The sequence below is a fragment of the Hemiscyllium ocellatum genome, chromosome 48 (genome assembly GCF_020745735.1).
Source record: "Hemiscyllium ocellatum isolate sHemOce1 chromosome 48, sHemOce1.pat.X.cur, whole genome shotgun sequence".
Lineage (NCBI taxonomy): Eukaryota > Metazoa > Chordata > Chondrichthyes > Orectolobiformes > Hemiscylliidae > Hemiscyllium > Hemiscyllium ocellatum.
The window spans coordinates 6,099,940-6,121,169 of record NC_083448.1 but is presented as its reverse complement, the minus strand read 5'-3'; the positions used below and the strand labels follow the sequence as shown (position 1 = coordinate 6,121,169).

General features: G+C 42.7%; 1 protein-coding gene across 1 annotated transcript in view; it reads right to left on the bottom strand.

The window, feature by feature from the left end:
- Positions 1–21,230, bottom strand: part of LOC132837035 (bone morphogenetic protein 1-like) — a 132,016-nt gene that overhangs the window by 81,971 nt on the left and 28,815 nt on the right. The window contains exon 2 of the mRNA XM_060856689.1: positions 17,476–17,586. Within this exon, the coding sequence (XP_060712672.1) occupies positions 17,476–17,586 (111 nt within the window). The remainder of the gene's footprint in view (positions 1–17,475; positions 17,587–21,230) is intronic.

Genomic DNA, 21,230 nt, shown 5'->3' with positions numbered 1-21,230 from the left:
ATATAGTAAATTTGTAAAGTACTTCTCTCAAGAATTTGAAACCTTTTTAGAAATTATTTCAGGTACGGCTCGCAACCTATCAATGATGTGGGAGACCATCAAAGCTTACGCGCGAGGTTTGATCATCTCCTACTCAGCGACCCAGAAAAAATTAAAGGGAGAACAACAGCGTCTGCTCGAAGCTCGCTTAAAAGCAGCTGGAAACAGCATACGCTGATAGACCTTCTATTATCAAATTGCAAAGGATTAGGACAGCTTAGGACAGCTCTAAACACCACGCTTACCCAAATGGCTAAGAGGGAGATATTATTTGCAAAAAAAAGGTTAAATGAATTTGGCAACAAACCTGGTAGATACTTAACATTTCTTGCAAAGAAAAAAAAGGCCCCTTACACTATCACGTCTATCAAGGAAAGTATGGGTATTTTGACTCATGATCATAAAAGGATTAATGCAATCTTTAGAAAATTTTATTTTGATTTATATAAATCGCAGGATTGTGAAGACAGGACTAGGAGGATGCAGTCATTTTTTGAAAATTTGACCTTTCCGGACCTAACTCCAGAACAGGTATCGGTCTTAAATGCTCCCCTAACAGTCCAAAAAATACTTGACGCAATCAGGCAACTTCAGAGCAGTAAGACAACTAGCTCAGATGGTTTTCGAGCTGAATTCTGTAAAGAATTTACAGGAATATTGGCTGGTCCACTTATGGACATGTATAACTACGCATACAGTCAGGGCTGTCTCCCGCCTTCGTTGAAAGAGGCAAATATCTCTCTTATCCTTAAAAAAGGAAAGGATCCAGAAAATTGCGTGTCATACAGACCAATATCCTTGCTAAATGTTGATTTTAAAATCCTTTCTAAAACATTAGCATTGAGACTAGAAAGGGTATTGCCACATATCATAAAGGAGGATCAGACGAGGTTTATTAAGGGCCGTAGATTATCCAATAATATTAGAAGGGTTTTGAATATGATTCAAGCCTGCCATCAGGGAAAGATACCAGGAGTAGTAGTCTCATTAGATGCGGAAAAGGCATTCGATAGGGTTGAATGGTCATATTTGTTTTACACATTGGAAAGGTTTGGCGTTGGAAAGATGTTTACCAAATGGGTCTCAACATTCTATAGTGATCCCAAAGCAGTTGTGGTTACCAATGGATTAGGTTCGGATAGCTTCAGTGTGGATAGGGTCTGCCGTCAGGGATGTCCTCTCTTGCCATTGTTATTTACGCTAATAATTGAATCACTAGCAGAAGCTATACGGGCTGATCCTAATATAACGGCCCCGAGGATTGGTACAGGTAAACATAAAATTACCCTTTATGCAGATGATGTCCTTCTATTCCTCAGTAATCCTCTGAGGTCCGTACCTCGTTTAATCCAAGTTATTAATACATTTAGCGCATTCTCAGGCTATAAAATTAATTTCTCAAAATCGGAGGCAATGCCAATGGGTGGCCTTGCTATGATACCCCACTTAGTGGACGGATCCCACTTTCCCTTTCGGTGATCCCTGGAGGGTTTCTTATATTAAGGCATTTTTATTACCCCAATATTTGGTCAGCTATACAAGGCTAATTTTGTGCATTTACTGGAAAGGATAAGGCAGGACCTCCAGCGATGGGGAGACCTTCCAATTTCCTTGCTGGGTAGAATAGCACTAATTAAAATGAATGTCCTGCCCCGTCTCCTATACCCTATGAGAATGCTTCCGGTGATGCTGTCGAGGTTGGTACTACGTAAATTACATGGCTGGTTGGGTTCCTTTATCTGGAATCATTAAGCTGAAGAAGCTACAGTTTCCACAGGCAAGGGGAGGATTGGACTTCCCAGATTTTAGGAAATATCAGTTAAGTTCCCTATTAAGTTACATAGCCGATTGGGTCTTGTCTGATCCGCAATCAATCTGCCTGGACATCGAGGTTTCTCAAGTAAAATGCCCACTTATTAATCTTTTATTTTCAGGCAAGAGGAAAATCATTACGGATCACTGTAAAAACCCTATAATACTAAACACAATTAAAGCTTGAAATTTGTGGGCGGCACGGTGGCACAGTGGTTAGCACTGCTGCCTCACAGCGCCTGAGACCCGGGTTCATTTCCCGACTCAGGCGACTGACTGTGTGGAGTTTGCACGTTCTCCCCGTGTTTGCGTGGGTTTCCTCCGGGTGCTCCGGTTTCCTCCCACAGTCCAAAGATGTGCGGGTTAGGTGAATTGGCCATGCTAAATTGCCCGTAGTGTTAGGTAAGGGGTAAATGTAGGGGTATGGGTGGGTTGCGCTTCGGCGGGTCGGTGTGGACTTGTTGGGCCGAAGGGCCTGTTTCCACACTGTAAGTAATCTAATCTAATCTAATCTAATAATGCGGCAAAATCAGGGCAACTCACATAAAACATCCGCCAATGCGCCGAATGTAGGAGCATGGGGATTTCAACCGGGGTTTACAGATGCCACTTTTAAACTCTGGAGATCCAAGGGTATCTCATGTCTAGGGCACCTATTTAAAGATGGGGTCCTGATGTCTTTTGAACAGCTGCATCAGAAATTCGGATTACCTCATGGAGACCTCTTTCGATACTTCCAAATTTGAGATTATATACAGAAGAAGACTACGTTATTAGATAGTCTTTATAAATCAGAGAGAGAATGTAGAGTGCTACGACCAATGGGGGTATCTTCCGTCAGTACTATTTATCATTTATTACATGATGAAGTATCGGGAGATATGGACAATCTGCTGAAAACATGGGATCAGGATTTGGGACTAGAAATCTCTATAGAAACGTGGAATGAAATTTGGGAAAACGCCAGAAGAATCACCATCTGCAACAGAACTCAGGCTATCCAGCTGAAGATACTTCATAGGGCCCATATAGCATCGGATCGATTGGCAAAATTTAAGGCAGGAGCATCTCCAATGTGTCCCAAATGTAAAATAGAGGTGGGCACTCTTGTACATTGCCTATGGACCTGTCATAAGATCCGTAGATACTGGACAAAAGTAGCAAGTACCCTGACAGAAATTTTAGGAACGGAAATTAAAGTGGACCCTGTATCTCTCCTTTTGGGCTTTTTGAACTTACCCTCCCTGGACATGCACGGGAAGGGATTATCTTCTATTCTCTCTTTCTGTGCAATTAAAAATACTTTGGTAAACTGGGTGGCTGAGGGCCCCCCGGACTTTCAAATTGGCACAGATTAATTATGGAATTAATTGACTTCCTTACAAATATGGTGCACCGAAAGACTGAATTATTTCATAAAATATGGCAGTCTTTCTTGAATTATATAAATACAGATATTTCGGTTATCCTAACAAGGGCTTTTATTTAATTGAGATTACGAACCTGGCTGGTCCGGGGCCCCTTGGGAGAGGAATTCCACACGAATACAGGTTTTGTTACATTTGGTGTTAACACATTCCGAACATGCATCTCACTACCCAATTTCTGTGTTATCCATTGGTTTGTTTTTCTTTCTCTTATTTGAATAATGTAAGAGACTTAATTATACACTCTGGTTAGTAGTAGGTTAGATTAGTAGTTAGTTGAGTTTTGTTTTTTTCTTCTTTCTCGGTATTTTTCTTTTGTTAAATTTTGGTTATTATTTATTGAAGATTTAATTGTATATCAATGTTTGTACTTGAGAGTTTTGTTTATTTTTGTAAACTTGTAAAAATGTTAAATTTCTAATAAAAATATCTATATAAAAAAAGTCTTTTTCACAATAGCTGCCAGTGACATGTAAGAATTCTGCTGGGGTCTGTGTTGTGACCACAATTGGTCGCGTTACACATTAATGATCTGGACGAAGGAACTCAGGATTTTGCTGCTAAGTTACAGATGACATGAAGGTGGGTGGAGGGACAGCTAGTGTTGGTGAAATGGGGATGTTACGGAAGAACTTGGACAGGCTAGGAGATTGGGCAAAGAAGTGGCAGATGGAATACAATGTGGGAAGGCGTGAGGTTATATACTTTGCTAACAAGAAGAGAAGCATGACTACTTCCTAAACAGGGAAACACTTCAAAATCTGAAGTACAAAGGGGCTTGGGAGTCCTAGTTGAGCCTAATGGAACTCCTTTAGTCATTGCAAACACCTCAGTTAAATCCTCCCCCATCGTAATCACCTATAGCTGAGGGAATGCCAACCGAGGTGACTCAATATATAAATTACATCTTGACGTAAGCCATTTGGCCCCTCAAGCCTGCTCCACCTTTCAATAAAATCATGATTGATCTGACTGCAGCCACAACTTCACTTTCCCATCTACACTCCCCCAGCTTCACCCGTCCCTCCCCCCATCTATCCTTTGACTCTCTTGTCAAACAAGAACCTGTCCACATCAGCCTTAAAAAGATGCTTCCGCCCTGCCACCAATGCTTTCTGGGGAAGAGAATTCCACAGGTTAAGGGCACTGAGAGGGAATAAAAAACTTCTCTTCATCTGCATCTGAAATGGGAGACAACTTATTTTGAAACTGTGTATCCTCTTTCTAGATGTCCCTGTGAAGAAAATGACCTTTCAACATCCATGTCATCAAGCCCCCTCAGGATCTTAAATATTTCAACAGGCTCACCTTTCACCCTTCTGAACTGCAATGGACTCAGGCCCAACCTGATCAACCTTTTCCCATTAATCAACCCCTTCGTCCCTGGAATCAGTTGAGTTACATGTCCTCATAATTTACTGCTGTTAACCTCGTTTAAAACTCTTATCCATGTCTTTGTTACCTCTTAAATCGACCACTTTATTCCTGTCCTTGCCAGTCTCCAGTCTCACACTCATCTTAAACTTAACCTTATCCATAGCTTTCTCCTGGCATTCTAACTCATACCAAGTCCCAATGAGCCACTAGCCCTCTGCTTGCTGACTGACGGTGCCTCACAGTCAATGTATTGACTTCGAAATTCTCAATCTTGATATCAATCTCTCCATAATCTTGCTGTCTCTATCTCTGTAACCCACAGAAGCCCCTCTATCTTTCAGGAAATCAGCATTCTCCCAATTCTGCCCTCCTGTGGGCCCGAGATAATAATTGCTCCATACTGGTGACTCTGCCTTCAACTGCCTGGGCCCCAGACTCTGGAATTCTCTTACTGAAACACTCTTTCCCTCCTTTCTCCTTCACAGCATTGCTTCCAAACCGACCTGTTGATGAAACTTTTGATTGGCTGCCCGCTTCTCATTGTGTTTGATTTCATTGCCCGATGCTTTTTAGCAACAATAAAGGTGCTTTGTAAATGCATGTCGCTCAGTAAAGAGGATAGCTCCCTCTGGTTTACCCTGGGGATACAACTCAGCCTCAACTTCAGAACTGCATTGGTTTTCCATGCTCAGATTCAAGAACTTGGTGGTATCACAGGACAGCCAGACTGCTCCAGGGGTGGGAGCTACATTCCATGACTTGAGGAATACCAGACAATCACACAGCCAACAGGTCTGACTGCATTTACAGACTTCTCTTTCACAATCACTCCAGGTAGGATTTGAAATCAAACCTATTTGAACTCAAGATCAGTGGGTTGTGTGTTCAGGACTATAACCCTTCAGCCACTGTCCTTCTCTGACAAAGCTACCATCACTCGTTGCTGACAGAAAGGCTGTCCCCTTGCTGTCCAGCACCACTTGCTAACTACACCACAAGCTAGCACTGACTGGAGGAGGTGGCATCACAGTGAGCTAAATGACCAGGCTCTGTTCCAGACTTTCTGCTATTCCAAGGTTCAAAAGCAAAATTTCATTTTTTAAAGAATTATTCTTGAGATGAGAGCATCACTGGCTATTTTACAATTTATTGTTGTTCCCCAGTTGCCCTTGACAAGGTGCTGTTGAGTTGTCTTCTTGAACTGCTGCAGTTGATATGGCATAGGGACTTTTTTTTTGATAACAGTGATGTAATTCCAAGTCAGGATAGTGAGTGGCTTGAAGGGAAACCTGCAGGTGGTACTGCTTTCTGTACCCACCGCCTTTATCCTTCAAGGTGGTAGTGATCATGGTTTTGGAAGGTGTTGGCTGGGAAGTCTTGGTGAATTTCTCCAGTTTATCTTGTGGATGATACATATTGCTGCTATTGGACATCTGTGGTGGAGGGAGTGAGTGTTGAAGATGGTGGTTAGAATGCTGATTAAGCAGGCTGCTTTATATTGAATGGTGTTAAGCTCCTCGAGTATTGTTGGAGCTGCACTCTTCCAGGGCAAGTGAGAAACGTTTCATGACACTCCTGTGCCTTGTCGATGGTGGACAGGCTTTGGGGAGTCAGAAGTTGAGTTACTCACTGCAGCATTCTCTAGCCTCTGACCTACTCTTTGTAGCATTTACATGGCTCGCCCAGTTGAGTTTCTGGTCAAAAGTAACGGGGGATTGAGTGAAAGTAATCCCATGGACTGTCAAGGGGAGATGTCTATATTCTCTCTTGCTTGAAGAGAACCGTTGTCGGGCACAAATGTCACTTCCCGTTGAACAGTCGGAGCCTGGATGGTGCTCAGGTGTGCCATGGATTGCTTAAGTATCAGATGAGCCTGTACGGTTTAAGATCAAAATCAAATCTGAGTCCCCTCCTCCCAACACAGCAGCACATTTTCCTTCTGAAGCATGCACCATGTCAGGCACCTGGAGTAACTTCACTTAGACAAACCTTCACAATTGACTGAGCATCCTCAAGAAGTACTTTCTAGTCTTACATTTCTGCACCTATAATTAGTAGCAAATTCCTCCCGTCAAATAGGATCCACACCATTTTAATTCAGCCCAGTGGTGGGCTGTACCTTGTGTCAATTACACTGGCAAGCCCTCTCCTAAGAGACTCATGGGGGTCTTGTTGGAATAGGCACTAATTGCAGACCTTCTGGCTTTTCAACCGATTGCAGACTTGCTGTGCACCACACATGCTGTTCAAGTGTTCACATCAGGAGACAAATAGGGACCTATCGGGGAAAGGCATGATCCTCCTGAATTCCAAGGCAGCATACCTAACAGTGTGCAGCCAAAGCCAAAGCAGCTTCTAGATACAAAGGAGGATTTGGTTGCAGCCCACAGCTGACTCAGGGTCTGTAGCCCACATATTGCCCACAGGGAATTTAAAAAAAGATAAAAAGCTTCAGACAGTTTGTGGTGAGGAAAATATTAGAAACTGTCTGCTGGAGTCTCAACATTTCTTCCGTTTAGTTAGAACAAGTTACAGTTAAAGGGCTTTTGTTTTACTTTGTCCCATTTCCTGCCCTGCTATCCCAAAGGCTAGAGACTCCTCCTGGGGGGTGGATCTGGGGTAAGATACAGTATCTCTGTCCTACTGCGTAGGAAAGCAGACACTGAGCTTTTACAAGGTCACACAAGGGAGAGCCATCAGCCCACTTCTGTCTCAACCATCGGTGGCGAGGTGCACTAATATCTGGGGGTGGTGGAAGCACATAAAGCCAATAATTTCAATGCTAAATCAAACAGGTATTGAGTGAAGGGCTCATGCCCTGAAGAGCTCATGCCTGAAACATCGATTCTCCTGCTCCTTGGATGCTGCCTGACCTGCTGCGCTTTTCCAGCAACACATTTTCCACTCTGATCTCCAGCATCTGCAGTCCTCACGTTCTCCTAGGTATTGAGGGAAGCAAACTTGTCAGGTGGCAGCCAAGAGCAGGGGAATGGAACTGACTGGACTACTATACAGAGAACTGGTACAGACCTGATGGGTTGAATGGCTTGCTTTTATACTATTTGCTCAATCAGGCCTCCATTTTCAGGTATTCCATTTCTTGCACCCTGCACTTCCAGTTCAGATATATGTTCTCCTCCAATTCCGACCCCTTATTTTATTCCCTCCATCACTGGTGGCTGTGTCTTCAGCTGCTTGGGGCCCAAGTTCTCAATTCCCTCCCTCGACCTCTCCACCCCCATGTGCTCCCTTTATTGCTACCTCATGTGGCTTGATGTTTTACTTTATTTGTAATGCTCTTGTGAAACAACTTGCTGCATTTGATTACATTACCGGCACCATACAAAGACAGAGGTTTTCAAAATAAAATCTCCCCTCACAGGATGCGAGCGTCATCAGCTATTGTTGGCGATCCTCACCGACCCTCGAGAAGGCCCCAATAAGTTCACTAATTTGTTCTAGGTTTGGAGTCACATGTAGACCAGACTGGGTAAATACAGCCGATTTCCTTCCCTAAAGGGAATCACACGGGTTTTTTTTACAATCATCAACAATGCTTACATATTTGTCATTGGACTAGCTTTTAATTTTTTCTATTGATCTCCAATTTCTTCATCTGCCATGGCATGAATTGAATACAAGTCCCCACGGGCCTGAGTTTCTGGGTTACCAGTCCAGTGTCATTACCACTATTCGGTCGTCTCCTCCAATTCTGCTGCTTTTCACCCATCCCTTTTTTTGTGGCATCTGTATTAGTGCAAGTTCCAAAGTTATAAAGACTTATAAAAAAGCATCTAAACAAATTACTCGTACAGAACAGAGAGGACAAAGCTGTGGTCATAGGACTCTGTTTAAGAAATATGCTAAGGACAAGCCAGGGAGCTATAGACCAGTGAGCCTGATGTCGGTGGTGGGCAATTTGTTGGAGAGAATCCTGAGGGACAGGATGTCCATGTATTTGGAAAGGCAAGGACTGATTAGGGATAGTCAACATGGCTTTGTGCGTGGGAAATCATGTCTCACAAACTTGATTGAGTTTTTTGAAGAAATAACAAAGAGAATTGATGAGGGCAGAGCGATAGATGTGACCTGTACGGACTTCAGTTAGAAACTTTTTTTTAAAAAAAGTTACATTCTCAAGTGCAGTTTAACAATTGGTGTCAGGTTGGCACAGATAAGGTAACACCTTCAATACGTTATCCGGGTCAACATGACACCAATTGTTAAACTGCACTTGAGAATGCAACTTCTTTTAAAAAAGTTTTGCGATTTACATATGAAAGAACTGATACCAATATGGTCATTATAAAAGATGAGAGACTTAACAAACAATTCGGGTCTTTTTCAATATATAAGTTCAGTTACATCACACTGGGAACTTTTGCTATAAATTCTGTGTCTTACAATCTTACTCTCCACAATCACCTGATGAAGGAGCAGCGCTCCGAAGCTAGTGCTTCCAAATAAACCCTGTTGGACTATTACCTGGTGTTGTGTGATTTCTAACTTTGTACAATCAGATTGATCATGATCTTAGCAAATATTGGAGGAGGCTTGAGGGGCAAAACGGCCTAGTCCTGCTCCTCATTATTGTGGACCTTTCAGCAGAGGTTATGCCTGGCTGCTGCAGCTGTTTGCACACAGCTTCGGAATGGACACCAGAACATTTCTGAACACGTCCATGAATGCATCATTGAGGAATGTGTAGACTTTTGACCCCTGTCACCTTCCTGGAATACGTGGCTTCGACTCAGAGCTCCAGTGTGTGCAACCTTTCTCCAATTAATCGCTGCATCAGCCAGTCCAGACTGGAAGCTTGGCCAATGAGTCTTGCCAGCTTTCCACGGGTACATGCGCCAGAGAGAACAAAATTGAGGATTCTCAAAACTGGAAGATAGTTTGGGACACAGATGGCCATCTCCATACGTTTCTAATTCATATACAAAGAGATTGCTTTTCCAAGTCGTCCTGGCTCCATGTTCGAATGTAAAGGTACAAAACAAATACCCAAGTCCTTCATTTTTCGAATATCTTTGACATTGCGTTGGCTGATCTTTGTAAAAGCACAAAATGATACTTTGATCACTTGATCTCCTGTCTTCAATTTGAAAGGACTGTCAATCTACAAGCTTCTGTTGCCAGCACACATCAATCCTTTGCTGAATTCAAGTCATACAATCAAACAAAGATTGCTACATGTTAAACAATGAAGTGACAAGCTGGATTGTGGTGATGGCCACATGTCACTCAATATCCGAATTGATGCCTGAATGACACACAGACAGGCCATTTGCCGTACAAGGTCATGCCAGAATTATGCTCCACTCCTCTCACCTTTTCTCATCTACATTTACCATCATAACTATCTTTTCCCTTCTCCTTCACATATTCATCTTGTCTTCCTTTAAATGCTTGAATAAGGGAAAGGAGGGATGAAAAGAACCTTGATTCATGGTTTCTTAGCTTTTCTTCAAATGTATTATTTCATGGGATTCCGGTGTCAGAGGGAAGGCTGGCATTTGTTGCCCATCCCTAATTGCCCTGAAACTGAATGGCACCCTCATTGTTTTCAGAGGACAATCAAGAGTCAACCAACATCACTGTGGGTGTGGAGTCATGTGGAGGCCAGACCAGGCAGATTTCCCACTCTGAAAGGCACTGATGAACCAGAGAGATTTAAATAACAATCGATGACAGTTTCGGGGTCACTATTGACGAGTTTTTTATTTCACATTTATGTTAAAGCTGTGGAACATTTCAGCCCCATGTTTCCAGAGCATTAGCCTCGGTCTCTGGATTACAAGTCCAGTCATGCTATACCTACACCATCATGTCCCTTTGAATTACACTGAAATTCACAAGCTAATATGGATACTGCTGTCCAGTTAAATCCCTCCTTCTCATACCAATGAAAAGAAGACTTTATAATGCCAGAACCAGCGTGCGGCCTGTTGTCTCTGGTATTTCTGATAATCAGTCACCATAAATATGTGCCCTCTGGTTGTCAACTCATGTGCCACGGGGAGATATTTTCCATCCATTCTCTCCAGAAGCCTGATTTTGAGCACCTCATTCCAATCTCCACTCAACCTTCTCTCATTACCTGGGTTTCAGAATGCTCCTGCTAAAGTTGACAACAATGGCTCAGTTTGTAATATTATTGTCTCTGTATCGCAAGATTCATGGTCCAAATCACACAGCAGGATTTGAGCAAATAAAGTCAATACTAACACTGCAGCAGTAAGTGTTACACTATTCAAGATGCTGTCTTTAGAATGACTGGTAGGGCTTTGATGATCTGCATGGCGAAATATAAAAGATACCATGGCAGTATTTTGAAGAACAGCAGGGGAGTCAGCCCTGGTGTCCTGGACCATAAGTGTTCCTCAATCAGCAGTTCACAACAAACATACAGAAAATGATCTGGTCCTGACTACATTACTGTTTGTGGGAGTTCGCCGTGTACAGATTGGCTCCTTCATTTTGTACACACAACAGAAACTATACTTTGAGAAGTGCCTTGTTGGCCACAAAATGTTTTCAGATGTCAGCTTGCTATCTAAAAGCAATTCTTTTTCTTTCTTGTCTGTGGACAACTATAGATCCAAGCATCCCACACAGTGAAGCCCTTTGAAAGCACTAGATAGGCAGATGGGTATTTACTGATAGTATTTATTCTGTAGACCTCCTGGTATACTTGAAAGACATTAGCAATGAATGGGTGGCTAGTTGACAAATGAATTTGAACATAGGTAAACAAGAGGTGTTGCATTTTGGCTGTTAAGGATAAAAAACGTTAATCAGCATTTGGATCTTTTGGAGTTTGCTTAGGTAAAGGGGTAAAGGCATTGAGGGGCAGGATGCACAAATCTGTAAAAAGGACAGGCTGGATTCCAAGAGCAAATACAAAAAAGAGCTGCTACAACAGATTGAAAAGGGCACCAGCGACTGTGTCAACCAGTCGTGACTTTACACACATGAGAAAAAGAAAGGCATGTGTACCATCGCCCCTATTATTGCGTCTCCTCCCAAGAGTCCTGTGAGATATGGTGGGGACAATCTCTGATTTTGACCGTGACATGATGCACAATGAAATGGCCTGTGACATTTGCTGTCAAGGCTCACAGAAGAAGAATAGCTATTTGGTTGCTGCACTGGAGGGCAGCCAGTGCCTGTGGCATTGTATGAAGCAAAGTGGACAGCAGTGCGAATGAAGGCAACTCTCCCACACTGCGAAGTTGGATTCCTCGAGTTGTGTAACACGTTGTAAACAGATTACCCAACTCAATGTGACGAGTGTTTACAGCTGACACATCTCTTAAGAGATTCATTTCCAGACTCTCTGCTCCAAACCTGGCTTTAAAAAAATTCGAACCACCGCTTAAGAATCCTCAGGGGGGTTTGAATAGAAGTCCCGTTTACTGTGAGATAAAGCCCACATTGTGCAGCTTACATTTGCAAATCCTAGAATGATCTTGGCTGAGGGATGTTATTGAGTACTCAGTCATAAATGAGCCCATACAGCCCTGGAGCTTTCACTCAAGAAATAAGATCTGGGAATGGTATTAGTAACAGGTGAGATTCTAAGGCTTATTTCAGCTCTCTCTTGAGCTCTCTTCCCTGTCCATGCAATCTGGTGAGTTTTTCAACCAGCTTGGCACTGTGGCAGTCGTAGCCTCATCTCTGTCAGAAACTTAGCTTCAACTCCTACTCCAGAGAACCAGGCACATGTGATCGGGAGGGAGTTCTGCACGGTCTCTCAGATGAGACTTGAAATTGAGGCCCCTCTGCCCCACTCAGAAGGATGCAAAACATCCAAAAACATCATGTGGAAGAGAGCAAGGGGAGTGCTCCTGGGTGTTTGGGTCAATATTTGTCTCTTACATAAAATCACCATCACAAAAACAGCCAGGTTGTTTATGAGACTTAGGGTCATAGAGTCCAACAGCACAAAGACAGGCCCTTTAGCCCAAACTAGTCTGTGTAGACCAAAATGTCCGTCCACACTAATCCCACTTCCCTGCACTTGGCCCATATCCTTCTAATCCTTTCCTATCCATGTGTTTGCCCAAATACCTTTTAAATGCTGTTCATGCCTTCACCAATTCCGCTGGCAGCTCATTCCATGTACGTACCACCCTCTGTGTAAAAAGGTTGCTCTTCAGGTTCACTTTTATTCTTTCCCCTCTAACCTTAAACTGATGCCCTCTCGTCCTCAATTCCCCAAGCCTGGGAAAAAGACTGAGTGCAATCACCCTATCCATGCATCTCATGATCGTATACACCTCTGTAAGATCCCCTCTCAGTCTCCTATGCTCTGAAGAAAAAAGTCCTAGCTTGACCAACCTCTCCCTACAACTCAGGCCATTGAATCCAGGCAATATCTTTGTAAATCTCTTCTGTACTCATTCCAGTTTTATAACATCCTTCCTATAACAAGGTGACCAAACCTGAACAGAATCCTCCAAGTGCGGCCTCACCAACATCCTATATAACTACAACATAACATCCCAACTTCTGTACTCAATGCCCTGACTGATGAAGGCCAGTGTGCAAAAGCCTCCTTCACTGCCCTGTTTACCTGTGACTCTACTTTCAGAGAACTGTGAACCTGAACTCAAAGATCCTTCTGTTCCATTACACTCCATTCATCATGAAATTCCTACCTTGGTTTGACTTTCCAAAATTCTGCCCGCCCATGAATTGTTGGCAGTGCAGCAGTGCCCATATTTCAATATTTGGTCTCCTTATCTAAAGCAGGCCACATTTGCCTTGCAGGAGGACAGTAAAAGGTCAACTGAATTGGTCCCTGAGGTGTGGAGGCTGTCGGGATGAAGGGCTGTAAATCAGGTCAATATTCTCTACAGTTTAAAACAACGAGAGGTACTCTCATTGGGATACCCAAGATTCTGGAGGGTCTTGGCAGGGCAGCCGCTGAGAGAATACTTCTCCCTGGCTGGGGAATCTGGAACATGGGAGTGCACAGTCTCAGGATAAGGGACCGATCATCAAGGACAAATTTCTTCACTCAGAGGGTTGTGAATCTTTGAGATTATCCACCACAGATTGTTCTTGATATTCTGACATTGAAGGCTGAGACTGAGACAGAATTTTAGTCTCTCACGGAAGCAAGGCAAAGGGGAGTATAGAGGTAGTAGAACAGCCATTGCTTTAATAGATGATGGAGTAAGCTTGAGGGGTCAAATAGTCCCCTTCTGCTCTGATTTATCTGGCTTTTACTTCATAGGTTGTCAAGTACTTTGGGATTTCATGAAGCCAAAAAGATAGGAGGAAGTCATTTCGCCTTTCGATTCAATGGTGGTAACATTTCCAATGATACTGGCTTCCTTCCACACGTAAAACACATGGGACTGCACTGCTGATTGAGGTTGTCAAAGCAGCAGCATCCTCTGGGAGCTCAAGGCATTGTCTTCGTGTTAGATCTTCACTTTTATTCAAAGTTTAGCATTAAAGACATTCTCCATCCTACTATGTTTCAAATGAGTACAAACACACAACCACACCTCCATCTATTCCCCCAGGAAAGACCAATCATTCACTCCATTCCAAGACTGAGAGAAACTGAAGGAGGGGAACTTGCTTGTGGTATAGCTCCTGTGTGGTGGTAGGAAGTACGGGTTTGGAAGGTGCTGTCAAAGGAGGATTGGTGATTTGTTGCACAGTATCTTATAAAGGGCATACACTGCTGCTACTGAGCATCAGTGGTGGAGGGATTAAACGTTTATGGATGTGGTGCCAATCAAGTGGGCTGCTTTGTCCTGGAAGGGGTCAGGCGTCTTGAGTGTTGTTGGAGCTGCCCCCATCCAGGCAAGTGGTGAGTGTTTCACCACAGTCCTGACTTGTGCCATCTTAATGGTGGGCAGGCTTACAGAGTGAGGAGGTGAGTTATGGTCTTACAGACTCAGTCTCAGCTATGACTGACAATGAAACATTCTGCATTCGAAAACTGTGCGAGAAAAATTCAAACATCTTTCAAATGATTTTCTTTTGTCCTTTCTGAAGCCCAATACCATCCATATAATGGGATTCCCAGAGCTTGACACAATATAACAACTAGGCATTAACCAATGTCGAACCAATCCTGAACAAATTCAACTTGCCTTTGTTAACAACAACATCCCTCTTTCATTTATTAAAGCATGTAACCTTTGTTATTAAACTAATATTGAATAGTGAGTTCCTTCAGACTAGAAACAGCGAGGGGCAGCCAGAATAAAAAGTGGTTTCTTTATTGAAAGCAGTTTCTTCAAACTCTCTGTTTCGTCTTGCAGACTCCTTCCACGGGTGCAATTTAGTACGTTTTCTTAAAGTGAGCAATATGCATTAAAGTGCACTTTTCAAGTCATTACAACACTACCAGTTAGAGCACAGGACGCCATTCAGCACATTGTGTCTGTGACAGTTATCTGCAACAGCAATGTGGTTATCACACTCCACATTTGCTCCATAGTTCTGTCATTTGTTTTCCCTGTGAGCCAACAGGAGGATGCTGATCCTGCTTAAAATAATTATTCTGTAAACTGCTCACACAGTTACTCATTCAGATAGACTGTTTTACTGCTTTCTGGTTCAAGCTCTTCTCCACCAACCTCACTTAGTCTCGTGTTTCCCTACATGTACAAACACAGAATATGGCCATCAATCAATAAGCAACCCCTCATTACCTGGTCACTTAACATTCCTTCATGTTATTCAATTACCATTACATCTGCTGCCTTGGGCTACACTTTGTTTTTAAACCAAAGAAATCATTCTTCTCAGAGCAGCCAACACTCTGTATATGATCTTCTGAATTTTTTTTTCTTTAAATTTATAGAGACATCCACAGGCATGACATAACAGGAATTTCACCCAGAGGGAAATTTGCACACTGTCCACTATCATTCAGTTCACCTCACAGAAGGGATGTCAAGGGCACTGGAGTGCATACTGAGGAGATTTACTTCATCGGACCAAAGATGGTCCTGTGGCATGTTGAGTAACATCCTGTGTCTGAGCCAGAAGCTCTGATCTGAATTCCACCCCTGGACTTGATGTTAAGGAAGGTGCATTCATACCATGACCAAACGGGTTCAGCATCAACTGGGAAACCCTTCCAATACATATTGATGGAGGGCAAGTGAGATCCCTAGAGAGCTGTCAGATGGAAAGAACATTGATATCTCTACCATCATGATCCTTGACTCCAGGCTATAAAAAGTGCATAAAGGGTGTGTGTTGCCACATAAACTTAAGACTCCTCGAGCTAACTTTACCACACCACTACTATGGTGTTTTCCTTGCAGTAGAGAAATTAAGGGGAGATTTAATTGAGGTTTCCAATATCATGTGTTTTGATTGGGTAAATAGGATGAAATTAATTCCAATAGCAGGATTTTCAGCAAATCGAGAACATCGACCTAATATTGCTGTATAAAAAATGCTTTCTTTAAAAACACATGTTTTAGCTATTTCATTGCTTCACTTAACTTGGCAGCTTGACTGATTTTGATAGCTGCTTGTCAAAAGCATTGTGGTTAGGTCAAAATCCTAGGAGAATTATTTTTATGGTCAAGGTTGCTGATCAGTGATATTTGTCTATCAGATAATCTTAAGACAGAACCTAAATGGAACTAAAATTCTAATACAAGATACATCCTGAAAAAGATGTCATGGGACCTACCCATGACAGTGCATTATGCGGTAGAACAAACTGTTGCTAAATTTAAATAGAATGCAGCCTTTTGATGCAGCCACTCCAGCAACAAAACTGGCATTGACACTGTAGTGCAGTACCAAGGGAATGCAGCACTGTCAGGAGGTATCATCTTCTGGATAATCTCATTGCTGTCTGTGGGAAATTCTCGACCTCCTACCATGGCCACACTTCAACACTAGATAGTTATCTACAAATGCTTTGGGAGGTGTGAAAGCTGCTACATCGACACAAGCCTCTTGTTTCATTACAAACCATATTCTTGTAAACTAACAGTCCACCTCCACCTTCCATTAATTAAAAAGCAAAATACTGTTGAAGTTGGAAAACTCAGCAGTACCGGCAGTGTCTGAGGAAAAAAGCAGAGTTAACGTTTTGAATTCAGGATAGTTCTTCTTCAGAACTTAAAAAGGTTTGGAATGTGATTGTGCTTATGCTGATGACCTAGGTGGGGGAGGAGTGAGTATAACAGATTGTGAGGGCACGCAAAGCAAGAGGCGATGATCAGTAGTAGTAAACTGCGAAGTAATAACTGTACATTGAATGAAACAGGAGAAACAGCATGGAAACAGGCAATTCAACCCATCCAGTCTCCAGCCATGTCTTTACTCCAATCCAGCCTCCTTCCACTTGTCCTCATCTTATATCATCAGCCTCTATTCCCTCCTCCCTCACAACCTCTCAAATATAATGACACAATCTAGTTCCACCTCTCCCCATGGGAATAAGTTCCTCATTCTCACCAATCTCTGGGTGAAGAAGCTTCATCTGAAATTCCCAGTTGGGTCTCTTGGGTTCAGTACAATGTTGACGGTCTCTGGTTTGGCTCTTCCTCACCAGAAGAAACATTGCCTCCAACTCCATTCCATCAAACCCAGAATGCAACAGTTAATGATTTGACTATTCATAATCAAAGGCCCATATACCCAGTCAAGATTTGCACTTTCCAAATTATCGTGACCTCTCTCTTCTACCCACCAAAGTACAGTACCTCATGTTTATCTGTGTTGAACTTCAATTTGCCAATTATTTGCCCATTCTGCAAATGTACAAAGAAACAGCTCAAGGATATTACAGTTCAAACAGTAATGAAAATTAACATACCTGCAGAGAGCCCAAACTTCTGGATTCGGTGTTTCTTTAAATCTACAATCCAGTCAACCTTAAACGATTTCAGATCTTCTTCATCCAGTGCAATGTCTCCAAGAAAGGCAGCTACAGAAAGCAAAGATAATGTCAGGAAAACAAATAAAACATTCACAATCTGTATCTCTGTGAGGAGAGAAACAAATAAATTTAGGACAGTAAAACCAAGGCTGTTGACTTGTATTTGCTAAAGTACATGTTCACCTTGCACTTTTTGCATTGTGAACCTTGGCACACTGGGTGGCACAGCCAACTCACACACAGCTTTGAACTACCAAACGTCACACCTATCAGCAATTCAACCATACTGGAGATTGCCCGGATTCCAAACTCACCTTAACCATCCGACTACTGAGGCTATGGGGAGATTTGATAAAGGTACAAAATTTTGTCGGGGTGTTTAGGTAAGGGAGACAAAAGTAAATCTGTCGCCATTAGCTAACAGTTCAAGGGGCACACAGATTTAAGGTTTTGGCAGGAGATGAGAGATATTGGGGATGTGAGGGAAAACACTTTGTTACACGTTGAATTAGTTGATGATTCAAAAATTTAACATAAATTCTGTACAGTGGGGTACTGGAAGTGTCTGAATGGGTCGACAGAGAGCCAGTGAGAACACAAGGACTCCTTCAGTAACAATGATTCTATGATACAGGGGAGCTGACTTGTGCACAGAAACAACCGCAGGACAGGTACTTACCCCACCAATAACTCTTGACTGAATCGTCAATGACACAACTTTCAATTGTCACTGCCCTGCCTGTTTCAATAGTACTTCATAGCCTTGGCAAAGCCCATCCTCACTGCAGCATCCATCTCCTTCAACCCTCCTCCTTGGTGGTTGCTCCCCTTTGTGAGCTCCTACTTGCATTAAATGCACTCAGAAAGGTAAATTTTGACAAAAAGAGTAACTGAAAAGATCCACAAACAGTGATTACGCTTTTCTGGATTAGGCTTCGAGAAGCATGGGGTAAAGCAGAAAACAAGACCAACATAGTGAGTCAAAGTTAAAAACAGAGAAGCAAGATTAGATTCCAACAATGAATGAGCAGAGACACAAGCATCTGCAATCAGAGGCAGGCACAACTGAAGAGGAATAACAAAAAGGGAATGGTGCCCAAAGACATAGTCCTTTCAATCTGCATTCAGTCCTCACCTGTAGCAAAATCTTCGTGTCTTATGGCAGACTTTGGGACCATATCGTGTTAACCAACGTGACAGGCAAGCAATGGAGCAAAGCTGGCAAAATTAAGTTGAGATGTGGATCTAACAGAGTGGCAGAGCAAGCTCAATGGGCTTTGAAAGCCTTCTCCTGTTTCTAGCCACCTCCCCCCCCCACCCGAAACCACTTGAGCAGCCCAAAGCAGGGCCTCTCCACAAACAGAGTTGGAAGAAGGTTTGACACTCTCACTGAGCCGCTAACATTTTGCACATGGCTCAGAGCTCAATAGCCAGATTTTCTAATCTGTTTTGACGGGTTCCCTTTAGGCTGCCAATTATTTCCAGGAGAACATTTCTTTCAGCCACGTCGAGCAATTCTGATTACAGACAGTGGTCTTGAATTTCACTTTATTCCTGAATAAATGGCATTAGCCCTCCAATAAAGTGCCATAGAAAGAAAGAATCCCCTGACTGCTGAGGTGCAATAACCCTTCAATCCAGCATGACAAAAAAGGGAGATATCCTTCCACAGTGGAGAACAGGCATGGTGTTTCATAATCACATCAGTTCAAACAATAACAATATACAATCTCCAGATTGGAAATGCCGTACCTTTTTAATTTTTCAGTATGGATGAAATGGAAAAAGAACTGTATTTGAACCCAAGGATTGCTGCATGTTTTGAAAACAAGTTATCTGACCTTATTGCCAGCAGTGGTAGAAGTCTAGTTTGCAAATGTACTAGAGCCAAAGGGGTTGTGCACAAATGATGCTTTGGTTGGGAACAAGTTGCTGATTGGTCCTTGGACTAATGATTGTGGACTGGCGACCAGTTCTTAATAACAAAAGCCTTTTGCCTGCCAAGAAATATGTGACTGGTTCTCAAGGAGCTTAACAGCTTGGGGCTGTGGACAGGTGACAGAAAAACTTTCAGATCTCCACCAGCTCAGGAACTGTGACTGTTCACTGCTGCAAAATCTACTTTAACCCTCAGGAAGACCGGCTTATTTGGCCTTCAGCAGTTACTGTAAGGTGTGGCTTGTAGTTAATAAGTCAGAGACATTTCTACAAGAGTAAACCGGTCCTCTGGGCCTTCTGCATTGACTCTGGAGAAGGTAAACTGAGAAGCAGTGTTATAACCAGCACAAGAGTCAGAAGAATTGTCTTGGCAACTCTGTAAACTGTGAGTGTGTGTGTGTGTGTGTGTGTGTGTGTGTGTGTGTGTCAGTCTGTGTGTCTGGAGGAGTTTAAAAGGGCATTAGAGTTTTAACTTGTAGAGATTCATAATTGTGCACTTGGAATTAGAGTCTATTTACGTGGTATAAAAAACAATTCTTGTTGAGTACAGAAACCTGCCACGCATTTTCCGTCAGTATTGGTCTAAAGGGCAGGAAAATTGGGGAATTCTGCATACCTTTTAAATTCTTTAACTTTTGTGACAATCTGGAAATAATGGGACTTACTTCCAATGCACTAATCAGTGAGGCGTAACAAGACAGAAGGCACAAAGGGCTCAGCAGGGATGCACTGATGCAAAATAAGAAAGAGTTTTCATTCAATTCCTAGCTTGCAAGAGTGACACCAAAAAACTGTCCTAATATGACACCAACTTAACCATTTCACCTTCAAGAAATGTGGGATTGAAAACATGTCATGCTGGCAGTGAAAGATCCTCTTTGGAGGTAGGGGATGCTGCTGGGACAGGTTAGAGAGAGCTCAACTTGAGTAAAGAGATCTGGGAGCCAGGAGAGACAGATGGAGAAGTTTCACAACTAAATTCCAGAACTGAAGGCCTCAAGAGAAAGCCTGGCTTTGAATGGCGGGGAGGATGGAAATTAGAAGACTCTGAGTTGTCTCTTGGTTGTAAGGATGGAACTGTGAGGCTGCAGAGGAAGTTTCGACATAATGCAAATATTTAGTCTATGGCATTATGGACACAGGATCCCAGGATAGACAATGAGGGGTACCACTTCAGATAAGATAAAGACATGAAATGAAGATCATGGAGAATGAGTGACTAACCAGCAGAGAATTAGATTCGTCAAAGTTGAGATTTTGATCAACAAAGATGCAATGCCATGAGTGACTAGGATGTGCTGTTTGAGTGTCTAGTAGAGATAGTTTCAACTGAAGGTTAATTATAAACGAAGAATGTACAGGGTTACAGGGTGAAGTTGTAGGAGTGATTGTAGGTAAAATGCTCCTCAAGAGGATTAGTACAAACAGGATTGGCTGAAGGGCCCTCTTCATGCTGCAATCATTCGAAGAGTATATGATTAGTGCAAACGGCAAGTCTAAAACATCTGTTATCAGCATCATCCACAGCTGTAGACTGCATGGTTCATCTTGGTCTTCTTCTAAGAGCTCCATCAAAGATGCCAGCCTTTAGTCAATTTGATTCACTTCTAAATCTAGGCCCTGATAAAATTCTGCCAGCAGTGCTGAGGACTTATGGACCAAGTGCCATACCTCTAGCCAAGCTGCTTCACCACAGCTCCAACACTGGCATCTACCCAACAAAGCAGAAAATTACCCAAGTGTGTCCTATCCAC